Consider the following 20,277-nt stretch of genomic DNA (forward strand, 5'->3'; position numbering starts at 1 on the left):
AGACCATAACATTAGCCTTGTGCGTTGAAGCCCTCTGCTGGATTTATGTGGCTGTTGTTTTCCAGTTCAGTCTGTAGTGAGCAGATCCCCATCTGATTTGCTCAGTCAATGACTGGCTGGTGTCTGTGTGCTCCTTTTAATTCAGTCTTGGATCAGCTTTGTGACCCAGCCAAAGCTGTGCAGCTAAAGTTCTGGTCCTAATCGTCTGTTCTTTTCTGTTCACCAGTCAGCATATTGTGGATTTTTAGCTTGCAGCAATTCTTAAAGCTTTGGCCAATCATTTATGTAACATCAAGTAAAGCAATACTATCTTACTAAACAGTTGGCATCATTTTTTGTTCTTGTGTTGTTTTTCTGTTGAAATGACTCTATTCTCCACCATCTCTTAAGGCTTGTTGTTATTTTGTGGTTTCAGGTGTCATCGTCCAGTTTTCCACCAACAATGGAGTCCAGTGGCAGTTCTTGAGGGAACTGGACTTTAGTTCCTTCTTAGAACCCCAGGTGGTAACCATTGAGCTGCCACCTCCAGCAAAAACCCCCTACACAGTATTTCGGTGGTGGCAACCACAGCAAGGTAAAGAAACTACAGCTGAAAAACACACAGCAAAACAATAAAACTATCTTTTTGGTTTCAATGTTGACTGATAGAATTTTGCTTTAGTTTCTTTCTCCTCCCCTTTTTTCCCCTTATAGGGAAACACTCTGCCCAGTGGGCTCTGGATGATGTTCTGATTGGTATGAACGACAGCTCCAGAACAGGTTTCCATGACAAATTTGATGGCTCAACTCCTCTTAGGCATAACTGGTACCGCATTCAGGGTGGGGAGGTGACCGTGGACTGTTTGTCTCTGGACACAGCACTTACCTTCAACTCTGAGGCCATTGACAGTGAGTAACATAAAAACACATTACTGTTAATTAAAACACTGGAAATGGAGGGCTTATGGTTATGGAGTTGTCATTTTTGATTATTTGACTGCGTGGACAGACAGGCATTGCTGAGTAGTTCATAATTAATAAGTGTACTTGAGCAAAGCTGCTGTATCTGCAATGTGCAGCACTGTGTCAGTTTGTATTATTGAAGAAGCAAAAGGTAACTGCAGAACAGTTTGAGGCCAGATGTGTATGGACAAAATAAAAACATTGTCGTGTCACAGTTTGTGGTATAGAAAAGTGTTTTGAGGAACCAGTTGCAGACTCACAGGCAGGAGTCAGGCAGGTGAAAAACAGAAACATTTTAGGTCCAAGAGAAAAATAATTCAAAACATGTAGAAACAGCTAGAGAGAGTTAAGTACAAGGGCATGAACAAGAACAAGAACTGAGCAATCTTACACATAGAGACGCACATGACGAATTGGCAAGGAGCAAAGAAAACCAGGCTATATATGTTGACTAAAGCAAATAAATAACAGGTGTGTTGATCAGTAAACACAATGCACAGGGAATGCACTAAACAGGAAGTGAAGATTAAAAACCTACCTATAGATGATGGCATTTTATTTGTTTCCCACTCACACTTGTATTTATACCACAGACCATATAATCAGACTCAGGTTTTCAGAATGAGTCAAGCCCAATAAGTGTAACCATGTTACCATTCACAAAATGAACCAAAATAATCTTTTTGGCTGAGGAAACAGCATGAACATACTGTCCATAATATATGTATATATATATTCCTTACTGTAAGTAGAATACCATCGATGTTTACCACCTATCAACATTGCACAAACAAGCCACCCGAGAGGCTGCACAGGGACATCACAGCACTACACCAAACTACAGGCTGAAATTGAATCACCCATTTACTGTTGTGCTATGGATCCTGCATTATTAATGAGAGGAAACCTGATTGAACATCATGCCTGTTATTAATGTTTGCATCAAGCTGTGAGAGGATTAACTTTGTGCAAATAGAACATCACAACGGGGCCATTCATTAAGCGTGCACAGCAAGAGCGATTTGGCAGCACATCTGTAAACAAAGGACTCCCGTGTGCCGGTGTGAACATTGGAAAGACTGATTACCAAACTCAAGGGTTCTCATACGCGCTGAAATACGCTCTCATTTCACACCACGGCAGTACTTATTATTTTCAAGGGTATGTTTGAGTTTGCATCGCTGTGTATGAGGAGGAATAAATAGTGAGTTTTTATTTTGGGTGCAAACTTTTCATTTTACTGTTTAAGGCATTCACTTGAAAACGAAATTCACTTTCATTAAATATAGAGGAAGAAACTTATTTTAGCAGTATGCTGTAAATCTTAGCGTTTCTGGGAAACTGAATAAAATGATGCAGAATTGCTGGGACTTTTTGTGGCCTGGAATCAGGTTGAAGTAAATGCCGAAATATCTGATGTTGTCTGTCATTGTGCTTGCAGAGAAGCCAAGATATGCAGAAAGCTGGGACTTTGAAGTGACAGGCTCATCGTTCCTGCAGTTTGAGCTCAGTATGGGCTGCAGTAAATCTACATCCTTCTCCCATGGTGTGCGTCTGGAGTACTCCACAGACTGTGGACGTCACTGGTCTCTCATCACCCCAGAGTGTGTGCCCCCAGCCATCGGCTGTGCTGGTTATACCCAGAGTTCCATCTATACATCAACCCAATACAAACACTGGAGGAGAATCACTGTCTACCTCCCCAGTGCTGCTAAGTATGTGTTCTTGCACCCATAATAAGTGGAGAGACTTCTTATATTTCATAAAAGTGTTGTTTTTCTAATGCTACTTTCCACTGTTGAATCTCTCAGTTCTCCTAGAACTCGGTTCCGTTGGATCCAGACCCATTTCACCCCAGGAGCAGAGGGATGGGCTCTAGATAATGTGCTACTTGCCCCTGGTTGCCCCTGGATGTGTTCTGGACACGGTCTGTGTGACAATGGACACTGTGTGTACGTAAAAGGTTTTTTTTTTGCAAACCTTAATCATTTTAGCCTTTACTTGATTCTATACTAATTTTCTTCCTTCATGTTAAATGTTCATCCCTTGCCTTTTCTTTCACTCTCACACAGGTGTGATAAGGGTTATGGAGGAGCGCATTGTGTCCCTTTGGCTCCACTTCCATCTGTACTGAGAGAGGACTTTAATGAGAACTTACAGCAGGAGACCTGGCCGGAGGTGTACGGAGCAGAAAGGGGAACTCTGAGTGGAGAGCCTCTCAAATCTGGCACTGCCCTTATTTTCAAAGGAGTATGTATCTTAGATAAAGTCAGAGAGCATTCAGACCACAACTTCTACAACTGAATTACAAACACATGCATATTCTTTTTTTGCCCTGCAGGACGGTCTGCGAATGATAGTGTCTCGGGACCTGGACTGCACAAACACTCTCTACATTCAGTTCACCTTTAAATTCATCACTAAAGGTATTACAAAACTCATTATTCTTTCTCGGTTTAGCTTTATTTAGTGTGTATTGAAAATGTTTATTCCAGAAAGACCGGTGTAATAGTTGACCCTGTGGATCTTCCTAGGTGTCCCAGAGCGCTCCCACTCAGTGCTGCTGCAGTACTCTGTGAACGGAGGAATCAGCTGGCTGCTGCTGGATGAGTTTTACTTCCCAGCTTCCACAGATACCCTGTTCCTCCACCTGCCACTGCCAGCCAGTGCTCAGACCAACGCCACTCGTTTCAGACTCTGGCAGCCTTACAACAGTGGTCAGTGAACGCACTGTGAAATAGCTTAACGAACATTAACTAGCATTCTAAGTCTCTCTCTTCCATTTCTTTCCAAACACATGTAGAGGCACTTTTCTCAGTCACGCAGCCATCTCAGGCCTAATTCTTTAAGCTAGTGTGTAATTATCATGGTTATATCATGCCCTTTAGGTAAAAAGGAGGAGGTGTGGGTGATAGATGATCTCATCATTGATGGCAGCTCCTTACACAACCCGCCGGTGGTGATTGACAGTTTTGAAGAAGGCCCCAATGAGTCAAACTGGCTCTTCTTTCCTGGTGGAAACATTGGTCTCTACTGCCCCTACCAGAAGACTGGCCTGTATGAAAAACTCGGCTGATTACTGGCAATGACAGTGCAGTGACTATGTTTCTGTCTTTATCAACTAATCTATGATGAGACCTACAAAAATAAGCGTTTCCTCTTAATTTATCTTTGTGTTTGTGTGTGTTTTCATGTGTGTGATTGATTCAGTGACGACGATGAGTCAGCCATGGTGTTTATTTCCACTGAGCTTGGAGAGCACTCTATTACCACCAGGGACATTGACGTAAATGAGAACACCATCATCCAGTTTGAGGTACAGAGACTATTTTTCATAAACAACAATCAAAGAACTCATTCAACCTTTGAAAATCGGTTTGTCATTCCCATTTTTCTTGTATATATTTGTCTCTGTAGATTAATGTGGGCTGCACAGCTGAAAGCTCTTCTGCTTACCCGGTGCGTCTTGAGTTTTCACGAGACTTTGGTGCCACGTGGCACCTTTTGGTCCCCCTGTGCGCTGGTGGACCTCAACCCTCCTCACTTTGCTCCACAGAGCTTCACCCTGCTAGCGTTTATTTCCCTGGTACTAGTCAGGGCTGGCGGAGGGAGGTCATTCACTTTGGCAAGCTTCGCCTCTGTGGGTAAGGACTATGAACGTCTTGTACAGCCAGTGCACAAATAAATCAGTTTACTTTTATATCCTCTCTACATAAAATCTGTCCATTGCTGTCTGTGTCTCTGACTTACTAATCCTTTCCATGTTTTCACTGGAACACAGGTCAATAAGGTTCCGTTGGTATCAAGGCTTCTTCTCAACTAGTTCTGCTCCTCCAACGTGGGCACTAGACAATATTTACATTGGCCCACAGTGTCAGGACATGTGTAATGGTCATGGGACTTGTGTGGGTGGGACCCACTGTATGTGTGATCTTGGCTACTCTGGACCTGACTGTTCTGTGCCTGACACCCCCAACCCTGACTTCCTCAAGGAGGACTTTGAAGGTACAACCAATACAGGGTGTTGACATGACCAGTATGTTTGGGTCTTACACACTTTTTGTATTTCTTCTTTTGTATTTGAATGTTCTCCAGTTTGTGCAGTTGTTGAGTTATTTTCTGTTTTCTGCTTGTCTGTTAGTTCTGTTACGATGCGTTGTAAACTTTGCAATTTTGTAACACACACTCTATGTGCTTGTGTGTAAAGGAGGAGCTGTGGATGCTGAGCATTTTAGACTCCTGAGTGGAGGTAAACCATCCAGGAAATGTGGCATCATGTCAAGTGGGAACCATTTGTTCTTCAGTGAGGATGGTTTACGCATGTTGGTCACCAATGACATGGACCTGTCAAACGCTAGGTACACCTACATGAACAGCAGAAAACAAACATATATTTTACCCAAATTATTGTTCACATAGCAAATGCTTTTGAATCTGAAGTTGTCAGTAAAACCTGATATGTTTGTGGCTGCTCCCTGCAGGTTTGTTCAGTTCTTTCTTCGTCTCGGCTGTGGTAAAGCGGCTCCAGATCCTCGCTCTCAGCCTGTGTTGCTGCAGTACTCTGTGGATGGAGGTCTAACCTGGGGACTCCTGCAAGAGTTTCTCTTCAGTAACAGCAGTAATCAGGCTCGTCTAGTGGCCCTGGAGATTCCTCTGCGTGCCCGAACCCCATCTACTCGCCTCCGCTGGTGGCAGCCCTCAGAAAATGGACACTTTTACAGCCCATGGGTCATTGATCAGGTACACTAGATGATCATTCATACATCAATCAATGGGCTTTTTCAATTTTATTTATTCCCCTTATTCATCATCATTGCTGTTAGCCATCCAAACTTTTTTGTCTTTTTCATCCATTGACATATTCCATGAGAATTCAGATTCTGCTTTCTTTTCCATCTCTGCATTAACTTAACCATTAATCTTTTATGGTCGTAGGTGGTGGTAGGTGGCAGTGCCAGTGGATGGGGACCATTAGAAGATGACTTCTCCTCAATCGATGGGCGCTCATGGCTCCTCCACCCTGGAGGGACCCGCATGCCTGTTTGTGGCTCTGATGGACCTGCTTTTGCATTTATAGAGAAGTCCAACACACGCTATGCTGTTACCACTGACATCAGTTTGGGTCAAGATGCGTTTATCCAGTTTGACTTTTCTGCTTCCTGCTCGGTCACAAACTCCTGCTACTGTAAGCAAAAGGAATCACAAATGAGATGTTACTGGGATTAAGTAAAATATATCAGTGTCCTCATTAAAGAGTGATACAATGGAACAGTACAATGTTGCACATTGAGAGTTATTTTGTAGAATTCTGTGAATAAATATATTCATAATGTTTCCTATCAAAGCAGCGATCTGTAGACATAAACAGTGATGTTGGAAGAAGTTTAAAGAAGTCTTATCTCAACTGTTCTTCTGCAGCTGTGGAGTTGGAGTATTCACTGGATTTGGGTCTGAACTGGCAGCCTGTGGTCAGAGACTGTCTGTCTACAAGCCCTGACTGCTCTTCTTACACTCTGCAACGATTTCTGGTTTCTGACACCTACAACAAGTGGGGCCGCGTTACCTTGTCTATTCCATCATATGCCAGGTCAGAGAGGCCCCGTATAAATCATTTGCCAGGATCACCACTTCAGGAGTTCTGCTTTAATTCCTTGCTGTATGATTTACTTCAGCTTAGGCTATTAAGTTAATCTTTTATTTTATTTATGTATTCAGGTCTCCAGCCACAAGGTTTCGATGGTTCCAGCAGGCTCCCTTTGACAAGCAGCAGACCTGGGCTCTGGATAATCTCTACATTGGAGACGGCTGTCCAGACATGTGCTCTGGACATGGACGCTGCCAGCAGAGCTCCTGTGTGTAAGTAACAACAACTTAACACGTGCGCACTAACATTTTGGTGAAAAATCTCTCAACTGCCAGCTTATAGTAATAGTAAAGTGTTAAATTCTAAAATACTAAACATATTATTGTGTGTTTATGACGCTTTTCAGTTAACAGGATGCTTGCTTATTTGGACCTGTATACCTTTAATATATTTGTGTTGTGGAATTAGTCAGTAGCTTACTTTAACTTGATTTTGAGTTTGTTTTTTAATCTGGTTATTTGCGTCTGATTCCACCATCTTCCTCAGATGTGACCCAGAGTGGGGTGGAGAGTACTGTGATGAGCCTGTGATTCCTCTGCCTTCCCAGCTGAAGGACAGCTTCAGTCGAGCTCCCTCACTCACTCACTGGCACATTCTCACTGGTGGGAAGCTCAGCACTGTGTGTGGAGCTGTGGCCTCCGGAGCTGCACTGCACTTCAGCGGGGTATGTAGCTTAATTGTTCAGTCAGTGGAATGAAATACAACAAAGTAAGTTGCATTCAGCATTTACAGGATACAGTAAGTTTTCCCAAGACATTGAGGGCACTTGTGTAAGTGGATATCTATTGATGGAATGAAAGTAATGTAAAAGGAGTAATTCCCTGGAGCTAGGCCTCAGAGTTGTTTACATCTAGTATTACACTGATCAACATAAATCCTAATTCTCTCTGTTGTTACAGAGATTGGCGATTTTCTGTTATTAAAAAACAGCAGATTCATTTGGGACTTTTGGATTTGTTTTAACTTTTAGTCAGACCTCATGTCTTTATGTGTCTTTGCACAGGGTTGCAGCCGTCAGCTGGTGACAGTGGACCTGAATTTGACCAATGCAGAGTTCATTCAGTTCTACTTCATGTATGGCTGCATGATCCCACCTAGTAACCGCAACCAAGGTGTCCTTCTGGAGTACAGTTTGAATGGGGGAATCAACTGGCATTTACTGACAGAGATCTTCTATGATCTGTACACCAAGCCTGGGTAATTTGTTTTTTCTTCCCCCAGCCACCTAAGAACATAACTATTTGCACATAATAAGATGTAACAGTCAAAGCAAGGAATCTGCAAATGCCTGTATGTTTTTGCCTCTTCAGGTTTGTGAATGTGTTGCTGCCCCCTGCTGCACGTCAGGAAGGAGTCCGTGTGCGCTGGTGGCAGCCCCAGCATGACGGTACTGACCACAGTGATTGGGCACTAGACAACGTCCTCATCGCAGGCTCAGATCCACGGGCACAAATATCTGATACATTTGGAGGGGTGGCATTGCCTAATCATGAGAGAGCTCCTGCTGATGAGACTTCAGGAAGGATAGGTCAACTGAATGAGCAGGAAGAAACAACCATAGGTATCCATTAACCGTTGCCTTTAACTGCTCTACAGAATTATTTTTTTTTTATATATATATCTCACTTTTACTGCTCTTTCTTTGTTCTCAGTGAGTGATCACTGGTTGTTCTCAGAGGACTGCTCAGTACAGCGCTTCTGCAGCTCCCCTGATGGTGTGATGGTGTGCGGAAATGCTGATGGGAGAGAAGTGTATGCTGTCACTCATGATATTGTTCCAGGCAAGGGCTGGGTCACGCAGTTCAAGGTAATTAATACGTTTAAATGGACTCATTGGTAAAAATAAATTGAAAGCGCTACAGTAAGTTAACCTCGTCAGTATCTGTTTCATTTAGATTGCTGTAGGCTGCAGTGTTCCAGAGCGCCAAGCAGACCGGCAGGTTCATGTTCAGTATTCTGTAGATTTTGGAGTCACTTGGAAGTACCTGGTTCCTCAGTGCCTGCCTGCTGACCCCCGCTGTGGTGGTCAGGTCTCCCAGCCATCGGTCTTCTTCCCTGCTGAGGGCTGGAAGAGGGCAGTTTATCCCTTGCCTGACAGCCTGGCTGACATGTATGTTCATATATCATATTTAGTCTGATCGTATCATATTTAGCTGAATTATAATGATATATGGACATGTTATAATTCTTTAGTTTATATGTTATTGTTGTCAATTATTTCAGTTATTGGAATTATATGATATTATTATATTATATCATATTATATTATCTGTCTTTTCCTCAGTCCAGTGCGGTTTCGGTTTTACCAGCAGCACTCAGACATTCAGTGGGGTGTGGAGAACTTTTACATTGGGCCAGCATGTGACAGCCACTGTGGGGGACACGGAGATTGTTTGGATCAGCGCTGTCTTTGTGATCCAGGTTTTACTGGACCAAACTGCTATGCCAGTACTACTCTTAAGGTAGCCTTTCATTTTCTTGTGTCCAATGAGTGAAACAGCACCCTGATGTTTTCAAACGGTTTACTTTAGATTTTATTTTCATGTTTTTTCTTCTGCAGGCATCTCTAAAGGAGCGTTTTGACTGGGAGGGCACAGCGGGACCTCAGTGGCAGGTGCTTGAGGGTGGTAAGCCCTGCACAGACTGTGGTGTGCTGGTAGAAGGAACTGCCCTGTATTTCGGAGGGGCTGATGCAAGGCAGGCTGTCACTGCTGATCTGGACCTCCGAGGGGCCAAGTCAGTACTCAACCACTGTGCATTATAGTGACAGTGTTTTATTTTATTGTGCCACTTTAACTGTATTATGAATTTAATGTTTTTGTTGATAGGTTTGTGGAATACTGGGCTAGGATTGGAAGTGAAGACAACATGACCATGTGCCACCGTCCAACTTGTCGTAAAGAGGGGGTGCTGCTGGACTACTCTACTGATGGAGGTGGGCTAACAGTATTATTAGCATTCATGCAAAATTGTACTGTATTTTGTATTTGTATTTCTTTGACTTTCTCATTCTGTAAATACTCAGGCGTTTCCTGGACACTACTGCATGAGATGGACTATCTTAAGTATGTGTCAGTGAGGAGGGACTATATTGTTCTACCAGAGGGAGCTTTGACTAACGCCACTCGCCTGAGATGGTGGCAGCCTTTTACTATTTCTTCGGGCCTCGCCACCCCAAGCCTGGAAAGAGCCCAGTGGGCGATAGACAACATCTTGGTGGGAGGGTCAGACATCAATCCATCCACTCTGCTTGACACCTTCGATGATGGTGAGTTTGTTTGTGTTGATGTAATCACAGCCTGACAGCATTCAAATAAGTGAACGCTCCGATTAATCACCTCGATTTCTCATCCTCTTTTTGCATAATTACTATCACTAGAGGGTGTTTCACATGAGGAGAGCTGGAGCTTCTATCCTAATGCTGTGCGTACAGCTGGCTTCTGTGGAAATCCCTCATTTCACCTGTACTGGCCGAACAAGAACGAAGATAGGACACATAACATCCTTGCCACTCGAGAGCTTATAGTGCAGCCTGGATATATTTTACAGTTCAAGGTAAAGAACCAATCTTTTTTTACAACAACATCAGTCCCTTATCTTGTGAGTGGTGACTTCAGGCCCTTACATCTCTTGCTGTTGCAGATTGTTGTTGGTTGTGAGGCAGACACATGTGAAGACCATCATTCTGTCCTGCTGCAGTACAGGAAGGATGCAAGGTAAGAGAAACAAAAAGCGCTTTTTTTAGAAGGGAAAGACAACTGCAAGGATCCAGCATTAAAACATTTGCTATTTGTTTATAGGATCTGCTTTACTCGAGTTGTTTTCTGCTCTTCATTTCCCCTTTCAGGTCTGACTCATGGCAGCTGGTGCAGTCAGAGTGCCTGCCCTCCTCAGTAAACAATGTGGGCTGCTCGCCCTTCCAATTCCATGAATCCACTATCTACAGTCCAGTTAACAGCTCAACATGGACCAGGGTCACAGTTCAGCTGCCAGACCAGGTCTCCTCAGGGTAAGGAGGAGACTATCTGCTATTTGTCATTTTTAGTGGAACGTGTTGACATTTTCATGTTACAGCAGCATTTGCCTTTTGCAATTTCTTGCACATTTCCAGGGCTACTCAGTTCCGCTGGATTCAAAAGGAGGGGACAGGGGAGCGACAGAGCTGGGGAGTGGATCATGTTTACATTGGCGAGGCCTGTCCGGGGCTCTGCAGCGGTCACGGATACTGCACGAGTGGAGTAATCTGCATTTGTGATGAAGGACACCACGGTGGGCTACAAACAGTGTATTATATTAGATGCATTGCTATTTATTACCTTTAGGTAGAGTTGCTTGTGCAAAGTTTGTAGCAAAACTGAACAAAAACTTACTGGGCAACTCTCATGAAGGAACTTTGACATTCATTTTATGGAGAATTACTATTTGCTGACATTTATCACTCTCCTCCTGCTTCCTCTCACCTCAACAGGAGACGACTGCTCCCTGTCGAGCACTGACTTGCCCAGCTCCATCAAGGATAACTTTGAGTCTGGTGGCGTTTCTCAGGAGAGCTGGCAACTGATCCAGGGGGGTGGAGTGGGCAGTGGCTGTGGGCAGCTGTCACCACACGCTCATGGAGACTCACTCTACTTCAACGACTGTAAGATGCGACAGGCAGTTACCAAACCGCTGGACCTCACTAGAGCCAGGTACAGGTAGTACCGAAACATTATTTAAACTAAATATGTAAAGATGCCGTATAGCAGATATATTTACATATCGCTAAAATAGTTTAGTCTGATCAGGATCTGTTTTATGAACCTATAATACTCCCATCTCTAATCTTTTGTCTGCTTCCTTGCTTCTCTGTTTCCTTACAGTAAGATCATGTTTGTGCTGCAGATTGGCAGCGTGGCGCAGACTGACAGCTGTAACATAGCTCTGGATCAGGCTGACACAGTCGACCGGGCCGTGCTTTTACAGTACAGCGTCAATAATGGAGTCAGCTGGCATGTAATTGCCCAGCATCAGCCCAAAGACTTCATAAAGGCCCAGAGAGTTTCCTACAACATTCCGCTGTGAGTGCTACATATCCAGACACATGCAAAAGTTGGATTAGTTTAAGTGGATCATTCTTATATTAAGGCACTTTTTTGAAGTTTTAATAATTAAAAGAGGGGAATGTTTTCTGTCTTTTTAAAAAAATGTATCATCCATACTGTGTGCTAAAGAAAAAGAACATTATTATTACTTTAAAAATGCCTGTTTTTCTGTCATCAAGAAAAATCTATTTGTTAAAAATACAAGCACCTGTACAGTTGCTTTTATTATTGGTATATAACTGGTCCTTGAAAGTTTAGCAATTTTCTCGGTAATAAAGCCATCAACCTCAACATTTAAATTCTTTGAAAAGATGGCCTCATTGAAGATAGGTACTGTGTGTTATAAACCAGTGGTTTATCATTCAAAGCTGATGTAAAAACTGACTCCCCTCTGTTTCCGTGATCTCCCCAGTGAGGCAAGAGTTAAAGGGGTGATGCTGCGATGGTGGCAGCCACGACACGATGGTGCAGGACACGACCAGTGGGCGTTGGACCATGTTGAAGTTGTTCTGTGAGTACCCAATTGCCAGCTGGCCCCCAGAACCCCAGACAGGCCCCAACAGAATCCTGAGCTACCCCTGTCTCTACCTCTGCTTGACCTCTGGTTACTTCCACTCTACACTGACACATGGATACAGATATATGCACATCTACATGTGTGCTATTCACCACCTACAGCCTCTGAGCAGTCACTTCCTTTATAGACCAGTCATCGTTTCTGGTGTCAGTCGAGCAGAGTAGACTATTTACTTCATTTGCTATTTGTTGCTAGCTGTTTTCTTTACAGCAGATCAACTCTTGTTGTCACTTCATAATCTTTAACTAAATAACTGCAGTTGAATTAATACATTTAATTAATGTCTACAATGCTATCATTTGTTTTTGTACACAAGCACTCATTGGATTTAAACCGTCCATACACAGCAATTCATAATTTACAATAATCACTCATTTCAGTTAACCCATCTTCCCCTAGTGACCAATATGAGGTATGTTAGAGATCTTTTTCACCAAAGATTCTTACCTTTTCTGGCATTCACCTATGTTTTTATTGACCTATTTGTTTTTTGTTGTTAGGTAAGAACAGGTGCATTCTCAAAAACGCACTTATGTGCATTTGATTGCTAAAATGGTGCTGTAAAAACACTTAGTTATGCATTTTCGTCACTTCAGCATTTGAGTGATTTTCATCATAGGAGTTAAATCAAAATGATATTTGTGTAAATATTTTTCCTCTAATGATACTAAGCTTTAATTTAACATTTAATTTAATCTAACATTTAATTTCCTATTAATTCTGTTTGTGTTGTGATTGGTAATGCAGTTTATAGGCCCAGAGTGGGGTTGTTTCTACAGCTTAGATGTACCTATGCGTATATTGCTGCTGGTTCAGCACCATGGGCGCGCACATGTGAACATTATAAAACTGCAAACAGTACCATTCATAGAAATACAAATTCATCTGAAACTCACAGATGCACCTTTATCAATTAGCTGCTGGAAACACATGACTCATTGGTACGCATTGTTTCGTAACACTGGGCTTTCAGTGACTCATTAGAAGATGCTTTGGCCAAAAAGAGAGCACATTTAGTCAAGTTCAGTCATATTTTTTAGCATTTTGTTGTCTTTGGACTTCCTTTTATTTGTTTTGTTTTGTTCATTTATGTTTGTAGGAGAATCTTGTCTTCTGCAGCATTTACCAAGAAATACACAATATTATTGATTTTCTCATCCTTTTTGAGTTTTGATTAGTTCCGAGGCAATGCACTTCACTGTTTGTGAAGTATCATTTGGGCTTGCTTTCTTTTCTCATCTCTTAGCATTTCTCCTCAATGTCTACGTGTGACTGTGTGTGTGCTAGTAGGAGAAAGCGGTGTCTGTATACAAGGTGGTACACAGGTGCAACACTGAGGAAGATATTGGTGTAAGAGCTCATTCTTGTCTATGTACAGTACAATAGTGGAAACAGTGGTGGCTTCTCATCTTTTTGATATTGTGTTTTTGTTCTACTCTAAACTCACAGTCTGACTTTTCTATTCTTGTTTTCACTGTGAAATTCATTTCATTTGAAAATGTTGTTACTGTATTTGTGTCTTCAAGGAATAAAACATTCTTTAATTTGATCTGAAGGAATTTGCAGACAATCTGCACTTATTCATCAATTGTTTTTCTCTTTTTCTTTTACATATGTGTTGCATTTTCAGTTTAATTACCTGTACCAGTGGATTTCTTCAAAGTTGAAGCCAATTCAAACATTCTCAAACAGCTTAGATAAAAAAGTGAAGAGTCTACAGGTCTCTGACGATAACATGAACAGGAACTACACTATACCAGTCTTGAGCATTAACACAGCAACATCATAAATTATTTAAAAATGAATTTGCAATATGTTGCTGTGGGCTTTGGAGGAATGTTCCCTCGTTCAGATGGTTAACCATAGCATGTCAAATTCTGCAAAAAATAGCCATGTTCAGATAATGTAAAGTTGCAAACTTGAACACACTCCTCATGCCTAACCTGAGCTGTCCCTGGTCTACAAGGCCATGACCTGTCCTACTCCCTCCCTTGCATTTACGCAGTTTTCAACAGTGTCTGCTGAAAAGAGTGACCGTGACCCTCACACTTTGCTCTGTTGTTTATTTCTCTCTTTTCACGGCTCCTTCACACATTTTCCCTTTCACCCTTTCTCCTCAATCTTTTCTTTTGTTCCACACATCTTTCCTCCCCGCTGCTTAATGTCACCTTTGGTCATATGTTCGGCTCACTCCTCTGCTTGTGTGGCATCTTTTCCTGCCTTCCTTCATCATCCTTCTTCTCCTTGTCTTTTCCTTCCTTCCTTCTCTCCTCCAAACTCTTTCCTTGACTCTATATCTTACCTTTCTGGCATACAATGGATGGATTACTGCTGTATTTCTTGTTATTCCTCTTCTGTTTTACTTTTGGTTATCTCTTCATCTTTGTTATACATCTCTGCTGTCTCCTCACTTGATTTCCACCAACTCTCTTGCTCTTTTCTTCTTCACTCTGTTTTTCTTTCCCTTCACTCTTACGTCTTTCTTGCTCTTCTGACTATCTCTCTGCCTTCCTCTCTCCTCCCATCTCCCTTCTTTGGACCCCTGCCTCCCCAGGCTGGGTCTCCTCCCCCCTCAGACCTTTCTACGAGACAGCAGTCCCCTCCTCCTGCCTCTCCCCTCTCGCGCTCTAACCTCTGCTCTCTTCTGTATTCTGCTCCCTCTGGCATGGCTGTAGTGTCAGGTAAGTTCTCCGCCTCTTCTTGAATGCAGCCCCCTCCCACGCCCTCCTTCAGACCCTTTCTTCTCAGTGTTACACTGCAGACACCCTTCCTTAATTTCACATCTACACCCAGCCCTCTTCATTGCTACCATTGGTCATCTCCATGCTCTCACCTAAATTTACACCCAAGGCAGGTCAAAGGGCAGACCAGCTGCTCACAGTGTTCAGGTGGAGGCTCACTGACAAAATGATCCAACACACAGATTTCAGCTCTCGCACAGACAGTAAAACAATATTCCTGAAGACACAGTGGATGGAGGGATAAACAGAGAAGAGAATCTTGAACAGTGCTTGACATGCATTTACAAAAACAAGAATAATTAATTCCCTGATTGATGGCTTTGATTTTGATATGTAGTTGATGCCTTTTTGATGGGATTTTTTTCATACACAAATGTCAATGGTACTGTGTTTGTGTGTATATGTGTGATGTAATCCATCACTATATCTGTATCTGTTTGTTTTGTTCTTGATACTACCTCAGCTTCAGACTGGTTTTAGGATAAAAGCTGACACAAGTGATCTTACTTTAAAAAGAGAACTGTTTGTACATCCATTATTTGTCACACTCAAGCCGAAGCAGTAAATAACTGCTTTCCACCCATATGTCAGCCCCAGTTGCAATGCAGGGCATCTAACATCATTATTTCTAAATGAACTCACATTTGACAACTGAGTTTCATCTGACTTTTTTCAACTTCGTCCACCCCTTGCATGGCTTTACGGATCGGCTTTTGCAACAACTCTCCATCCTTTATTCGCTCATGGCTGTTTGTCTGTCTGTCTGAGGACAACAACAAAAACATGTCTCTGGGCCAGGAGCTTTGTCCTCACATTTCTTTCAGAAACACAAGAATGTGCACATGCTCTTTTACACATGCAGTTTTCCAGCCATTCGTCCCATCCACCTTAATCCAGCCATCTTCAGAGCATCAACCGCCTCACACACACACACACACACACGCACACCATCTCCTACCTCCCCTGCCCTTCCTGCCCACCCACCCGCTTCACAGAGACCCCTGTCTGCCCTGGCTGCACCCCTGGCTCACTGGCACCGCCCTGCTGGATGGAAGAGGCAATAAACAGGCTAAGCAAGAGTGATCTTCTGCAGCTTTTCTCTGTTACTTAGTTTTAAATCCTTTCCCTGCTCAGGATCCTGCATTTTTATGGCCTTTGTCTTTTTTTCTTTCCTTCTGTTAACTCTGGCCTCAAACACTCAGTGTCAGAGTTTCACCCTAGTATTTGTGGTAGAACATTTGTAAACCCCTTGTGTCCTGTCATGTCCTGTGACTTTTGGTCCACCACTGGTTACATGTAGTTAGAGTATCACCTTGTTCATCATGTAGCTGCCTTCCATTTGTGCAAAAATTAAACAAATCCGAGTGAGTAAAGTTGCTCCACCCATTCTCCAAGCCATGAGATCTATGCAGCTGTTGAGTGTTTGAGGTTATGGTTGATTGAAAATGTCAGCATGAACCTGAATCTGAGAGTGTGTTGAAGCTGCATTCATTTGTGTGTTTGCGTGCATAGATTAGAGTGTGTGCATGGTAATGTGTGAGCTTTTAGTGCTCTTTACTCTTGTCAATAATGTTCACACCCCTCCTTTTTCCCTCCCTCTTTTACTGTGTTTGTATCCTTGCAGCACGCGTAAACAAAACTACATGATGAACTTTGCCCGACAGACCGGTATGCGTCACTACTACAGCCGCAAGAGACGGGCACTGCTGCAGAGCGCCTGAACCAAACAAGTAGGGATCTCTGACCTGCCAATCACACATCGACCTGCCTCGCCCATCCTTATTATCCCGACGACATATCACCCTGCTGAGACCCATCCACCAGTGGATTCCAATCAGCCTTAGACTTCCCTCACCCATCTCTGCCAGTTCCCGGCCAGAAATGTGGGCCATTCATTCACACGCTCCAGCCAAGCACGGCCTTCCCAACTACACAGATCGGTGGGAATGAAACTCATAATAAGGAAGGAGTGAAGCGGCCATTTTGTTTACTTTTTTTCCCAATCGATGGTTGGGGTTTTTAAGTTGTTTTGTTATTGTTGCTGTCGTTCCTCAAATTCCTGTTCCCACCTCCGATATCCCTCCCTCAGGCCACGACCCTCACCCTATCCCTTCTTTTCCTACCACACTGTGAAATTGAGAGATAATACATCACTGCTGAACTGACCAGCTGATTGGAGAGTAGCCTCCCAGTTCCACTGAGCCACCGGGGGAGGGGGAGGACCACTCCACTGCCGCTAAAAGAGTACGCCAGGGGAAGGACACACAATGATACTGACCATTAAGAGGAATAATGGCTATGAAGAAGCTCAAAAAAGAAAAAAAAAAGTGTACTGTGTTCTTGGTGTTCTGTGTGTCTGTGGGTTCTTTTTGTGATGAGTTGACTGTGGTGTTCTGTTTGTTTGTTCGTTTGTTTGTTCGTTTTCTACTAATTCATATGCTTTTAAGGGGGGAGGGAAGGGGAGGTGGGAGGGTGCTGGGTTGTGTTTTCTTTTCCTCGTTTATTGGATCAAGTGTTGGCAGGGCAAAAAAGGCCCTCACATCAAGAAGGAACAAAAGAGAGATTTGCACGGTGATGGAAAGGAGAAAATATGAAAAAAGACAAAAAAAAAAGACTGATCAATGATTTTTTTTTTAAATGATTTTTTATATATGTTGGTTCCCGAAAATACAGATATTTATGGTAAATGGTTCTTCACGTAACCTATTTAAGATGCACTGTGCGTGAAATCTGTATGTTATTTTCTAGTGTTAAGTTATTAGACGGTCGAGTCAGGCTCTCAGACTGCATCATCTCCCCTCTTACTTCACTTCCCTCTACTCTTGTGCCCCACCCCCGACCCCCTTTCCTCCCTCCCTCCTTCCTTCTCCTTCCAATCTCTCTCTCTCTACTTATTTCTGATACCTGGAGATGAGGCTCTATTAGTGTTGTTTTTGAAGTCTGTGTAATATGGACCATCTGCCCTTGGTGTAACTCCAGTATAGCAATCTCCTGTATATATATGTATATCCACTATGGGGAGACCCAGCAGCCTTATAAAAGGGAAATAAATAACTGTCCAAACCTCATACTGTACACATTGTGTCACCTCATCTTTCACTATTAAAAGTCTGGCTTTTTCCTCCAAATACTGCACTTAATTATTCTATCATTTTTTCTTATAAGGATTTTTTCACCACTAGTGGCCTTTATTGGAAAGTTGCTTGATGGGAAATGAGGGCAGAGAGAGAGGGAGACAACATGCAGCAATGGGCCCCAGGACTCAAACACAGAGCAGCTGCATTTAGGCGGTTCAGCCTTTCTACATGGGGGTGCCTGCTTTACCAGATGAGCCACGTGGTGCCCCAATTATGCCATCTTTCAAGATTGTCTAAATTATTTTCATCATTGTGGCCTCAATCAACCTCAAGCATTTGAGATCCTGATAAAGATAGAAACATAAGGTTGCCTCTCAAACACAATGTGGGACTGAGTCAAATAGCTGTGCCTCTGTTAATAGTTATGAGCGAAAATGTCAGCCAGCCAGTGATATGGATTTAATCATTTTGAACAGAGTTTCATAAAACTAACAATGCGATAGAAACTGGAAACAGATGCTCCTTGTTAGAGGGATCAGATCTATGTTTTCATTCTTTCAGTGATATGTTGACTGTGAGAAAATTGCAGGCAAGACAAGGCGTATCTGATGTGTGCATGCGAGTATCAGTGCTTGAAAATATTGACAGAATTTCTCATCCAAAATTTATTTTTAGATCTTACAATAAAAACAAATAAATAACAGTGTTCTATGAAGATAAAACATGCAGTTAAAAAGACCCGATATCACCTAGGTGCACGCCTCAGTGTTTTCAAACTGGGCATTCACCACTCATCCACAGGCCTTTGACCTTAACCCATGTTGAGGCTGCAGAAAAGCCTCTGAGCGCTAGTCACAAACTGCAGGCCACCACAGCAATAAGTGCTACAGTGACGTAAAGGGGCTTGACGACGAAGCACGAGTTACAGTATTGCCAGTCACAGCAGCCGTAGCTCATGGTGAAGACCACCCCTTTGAGGATGATGCTATGCTGCCGGCTGCAGCTTTCTTCCAACATACAGCCTCTCGCTGACAGGGCAGTGTAGTTGCTGTAGCGACCCGCTGCCTTAAAGCATATCTCATTAGGAGGACACTCTGTCACAATAAGTTCAAATGTCAGCTCAGTCTCCAGGATGGGGCTGTAGTAGCAGCGCAAATTTCCACAGAGCAACGAGGGCAGAAGAAGGTAAAACCACACTACAGCAACGCGTACAGGCCGCGACATCTTCTGCCTGCAAGATAAAAAGAGGCACTGGATAACAGGGAAAAACACGCACAGACTACCATTGATCTTGTTTTACACCTCCATGAGGTTAGAACTCTTGAAGGACTTAAAGGACAGTGTAAGGTAAAAGAGGTAAAAATGTGTCTGGTTTTAACAAAAAAAAAATGAAAACATCCAGGGATCAAATGGTCATTTTGCATGGGAAGGTGCATACAGTTGGTTAAGTTCATTAAACAATTAGTAAAAGAAGTTTAGAGCTTCCTTTGTCATCTTCTGAGGCATAAGATCATCCTTTGAGGAAAAGGTGATAATTCTGCCTCAATTCCTTGGAGCCATTTTCATACTTAAAGACTTGAAAACTTCAGGTTTTTATTTTTTGTTGTTTTTTTACTCTTCAGATTTATATTCATAATTCAACTTTTAGACTCTTCCCGTTATGGATGTGAAACTCCTGATTTTCTTCATATTCTCTTTAAGTGCCTGCGACACATTTAGTTACCTGCAAGTATAGTTTGCATCACCTCTTAGACATGACAATCACAAACAGTAAATAGTTTTCATCAGCTCTGCAGTTCTCCCTCACTGACAAACTAAGCAAACATGTCAAGCTTTGATTTAGCCAAACCTTGCAAAGATGGTCATGATTTCCAATGATTGTCCCATTCAAAATGGGAACGTTTGTAGAGACGAGAACACTTCTTTTTACTGTGTGCGCGTGTAACTTACCAGTTCATGTTAGAGATTTTAAATCCAGTCGGTCAAACCTTTTCCGAGCTTCTCTCGATGAATTCAAGTTTCATTACTGACTTGAGATCTTCTTTAAAACAGGCCCCACCTTCTAGCACACCTGTTTGCAAAGCACACATCAACTACACCAAGTGGGAACTTAATCACGGCGCTTTTATTCTGCGACATTCATCAATAAACTACAGAAATAATGCCAGCATTTACTTCAATATTCCAAGAGGATGGTTGACCAGCCCACCCTCTT

The 20,277-nt window shown here is 42.7% G+C and overlaps 1 protein-coding gene across 4 annotated transcripts in view; it reads left to right on the plus strand.

Annotated features, from left to right (window-relative positions):
* The window catches only part of LOC140307286 (reelin-like), a 92,321-nt gene extending 74,261 nt beyond the window's left edge, over positions 1–18,060 (plus strand). The window contains exons 32-65 of one of the 4 annotated variants that reach the window (XM_072386091.1): positions 416–574; positions 694–888; positions 2,384–2,657; positions 2,754–2,894; positions 3,015–3,192; positions 3,284–3,368; positions 3,477–3,659; positions 3,831–3,999; positions 4,153–4,258; positions 4,360–4,586; positions 4,724–4,947; positions 5,150–5,300; positions 5,424–5,682; positions 5,878–6,127; positions 6,361–6,529; positions 6,658–6,798; positions 7,073–7,250; positions 7,590–7,783; positions 7,897–8,147; positions 8,239–8,393; positions 8,482–8,696; positions 8,871–9,048; positions 9,147–9,322; positions 9,415–9,521; positions 9,612–9,854; positions 9,966–10,141; positions 10,229–10,302; positions 10,434–10,595; positions 10,698–10,855; positions 11,055–11,280; positions 11,446–11,643; positions 12,080–12,178; positions 14,799–14,925; positions 16,610–16,695. In XM_072386091.1, the coding sequence (XP_072242192.1) occupies positions 416–574; positions 694–888; positions 2,384–2,657; positions 2,754–2,894; positions 3,015–3,192; positions 3,284–3,368; positions 3,477–3,659; positions 3,831–3,999; positions 4,153–4,258; positions 4,360–4,586; positions 4,724–4,947; positions 5,150–5,300; positions 5,424–5,682; positions 5,878–6,127; positions 6,361–6,529; positions 6,658–6,798; positions 7,073–7,250; positions 7,590–7,783; positions 7,897–8,147; positions 8,239–8,393; positions 8,482–8,696; positions 8,871–9,048; positions 9,147–9,322; positions 9,415–9,521; positions 9,612–9,854; positions 9,966–10,141; positions 10,229–10,302; positions 10,434–10,595; positions 10,698–10,855; positions 11,055–11,280; positions 11,446–11,643; positions 12,080–12,178; positions 14,799–14,919 (5,822 nt within the window). In that variant the 3' untranslated portion in view covers positions 14,920–14,925; positions 16,610–16,695. Of the gene's footprint in view, positions 1–415; positions 575–693; positions 889–2,383; positions 2,658–2,753; positions 2,895–3,014; positions 3,193–3,283; positions 3,369–3,476; positions 3,660–3,830; positions 4,000–4,152; positions 4,259–4,359; positions 4,587–4,723; positions 4,948–5,149; positions 5,301–5,423; positions 5,683–5,877; positions 6,128–6,360; positions 6,530–6,657; positions 6,799–7,072; positions 7,251–7,589; positions 7,784–7,896; positions 8,148–8,238; positions 8,394–8,481; positions 8,697–8,870; positions 9,049–9,146; positions 9,323–9,414; positions 9,522–9,611; positions 9,855–9,965; positions 10,142–10,228; positions 10,303–10,433; positions 10,596–10,697; positions 10,856–11,054; positions 11,281–11,445; positions 11,644–12,079; positions 12,179–14,798; positions 14,926–16,609 lie in introns of all 4 variants that reach the window. The other 3 variants (XM_072386092.1, XM_072386093.1, XM_072386094.1) reach the window with 3 other exon arrangements.
* The last annotated feature ends 2,217 nt before the right edge of the window (positions 18,061–20,277 follow it).

This window comes from Leuresthes tenuis, unplaced genomic scaffold (assembly GCF_036924035.1).
Source record: "Leuresthes tenuis unplaced genomic scaffold, fLeuTen1.0.hap1 SCAF_5, whole genome shotgun sequence".
Lineage (NCBI taxonomy): Eukaryota > Metazoa > Chordata > Actinopteri > Atheriniformes > Atherinopsidae > Leuresthes > Leuresthes tenuis.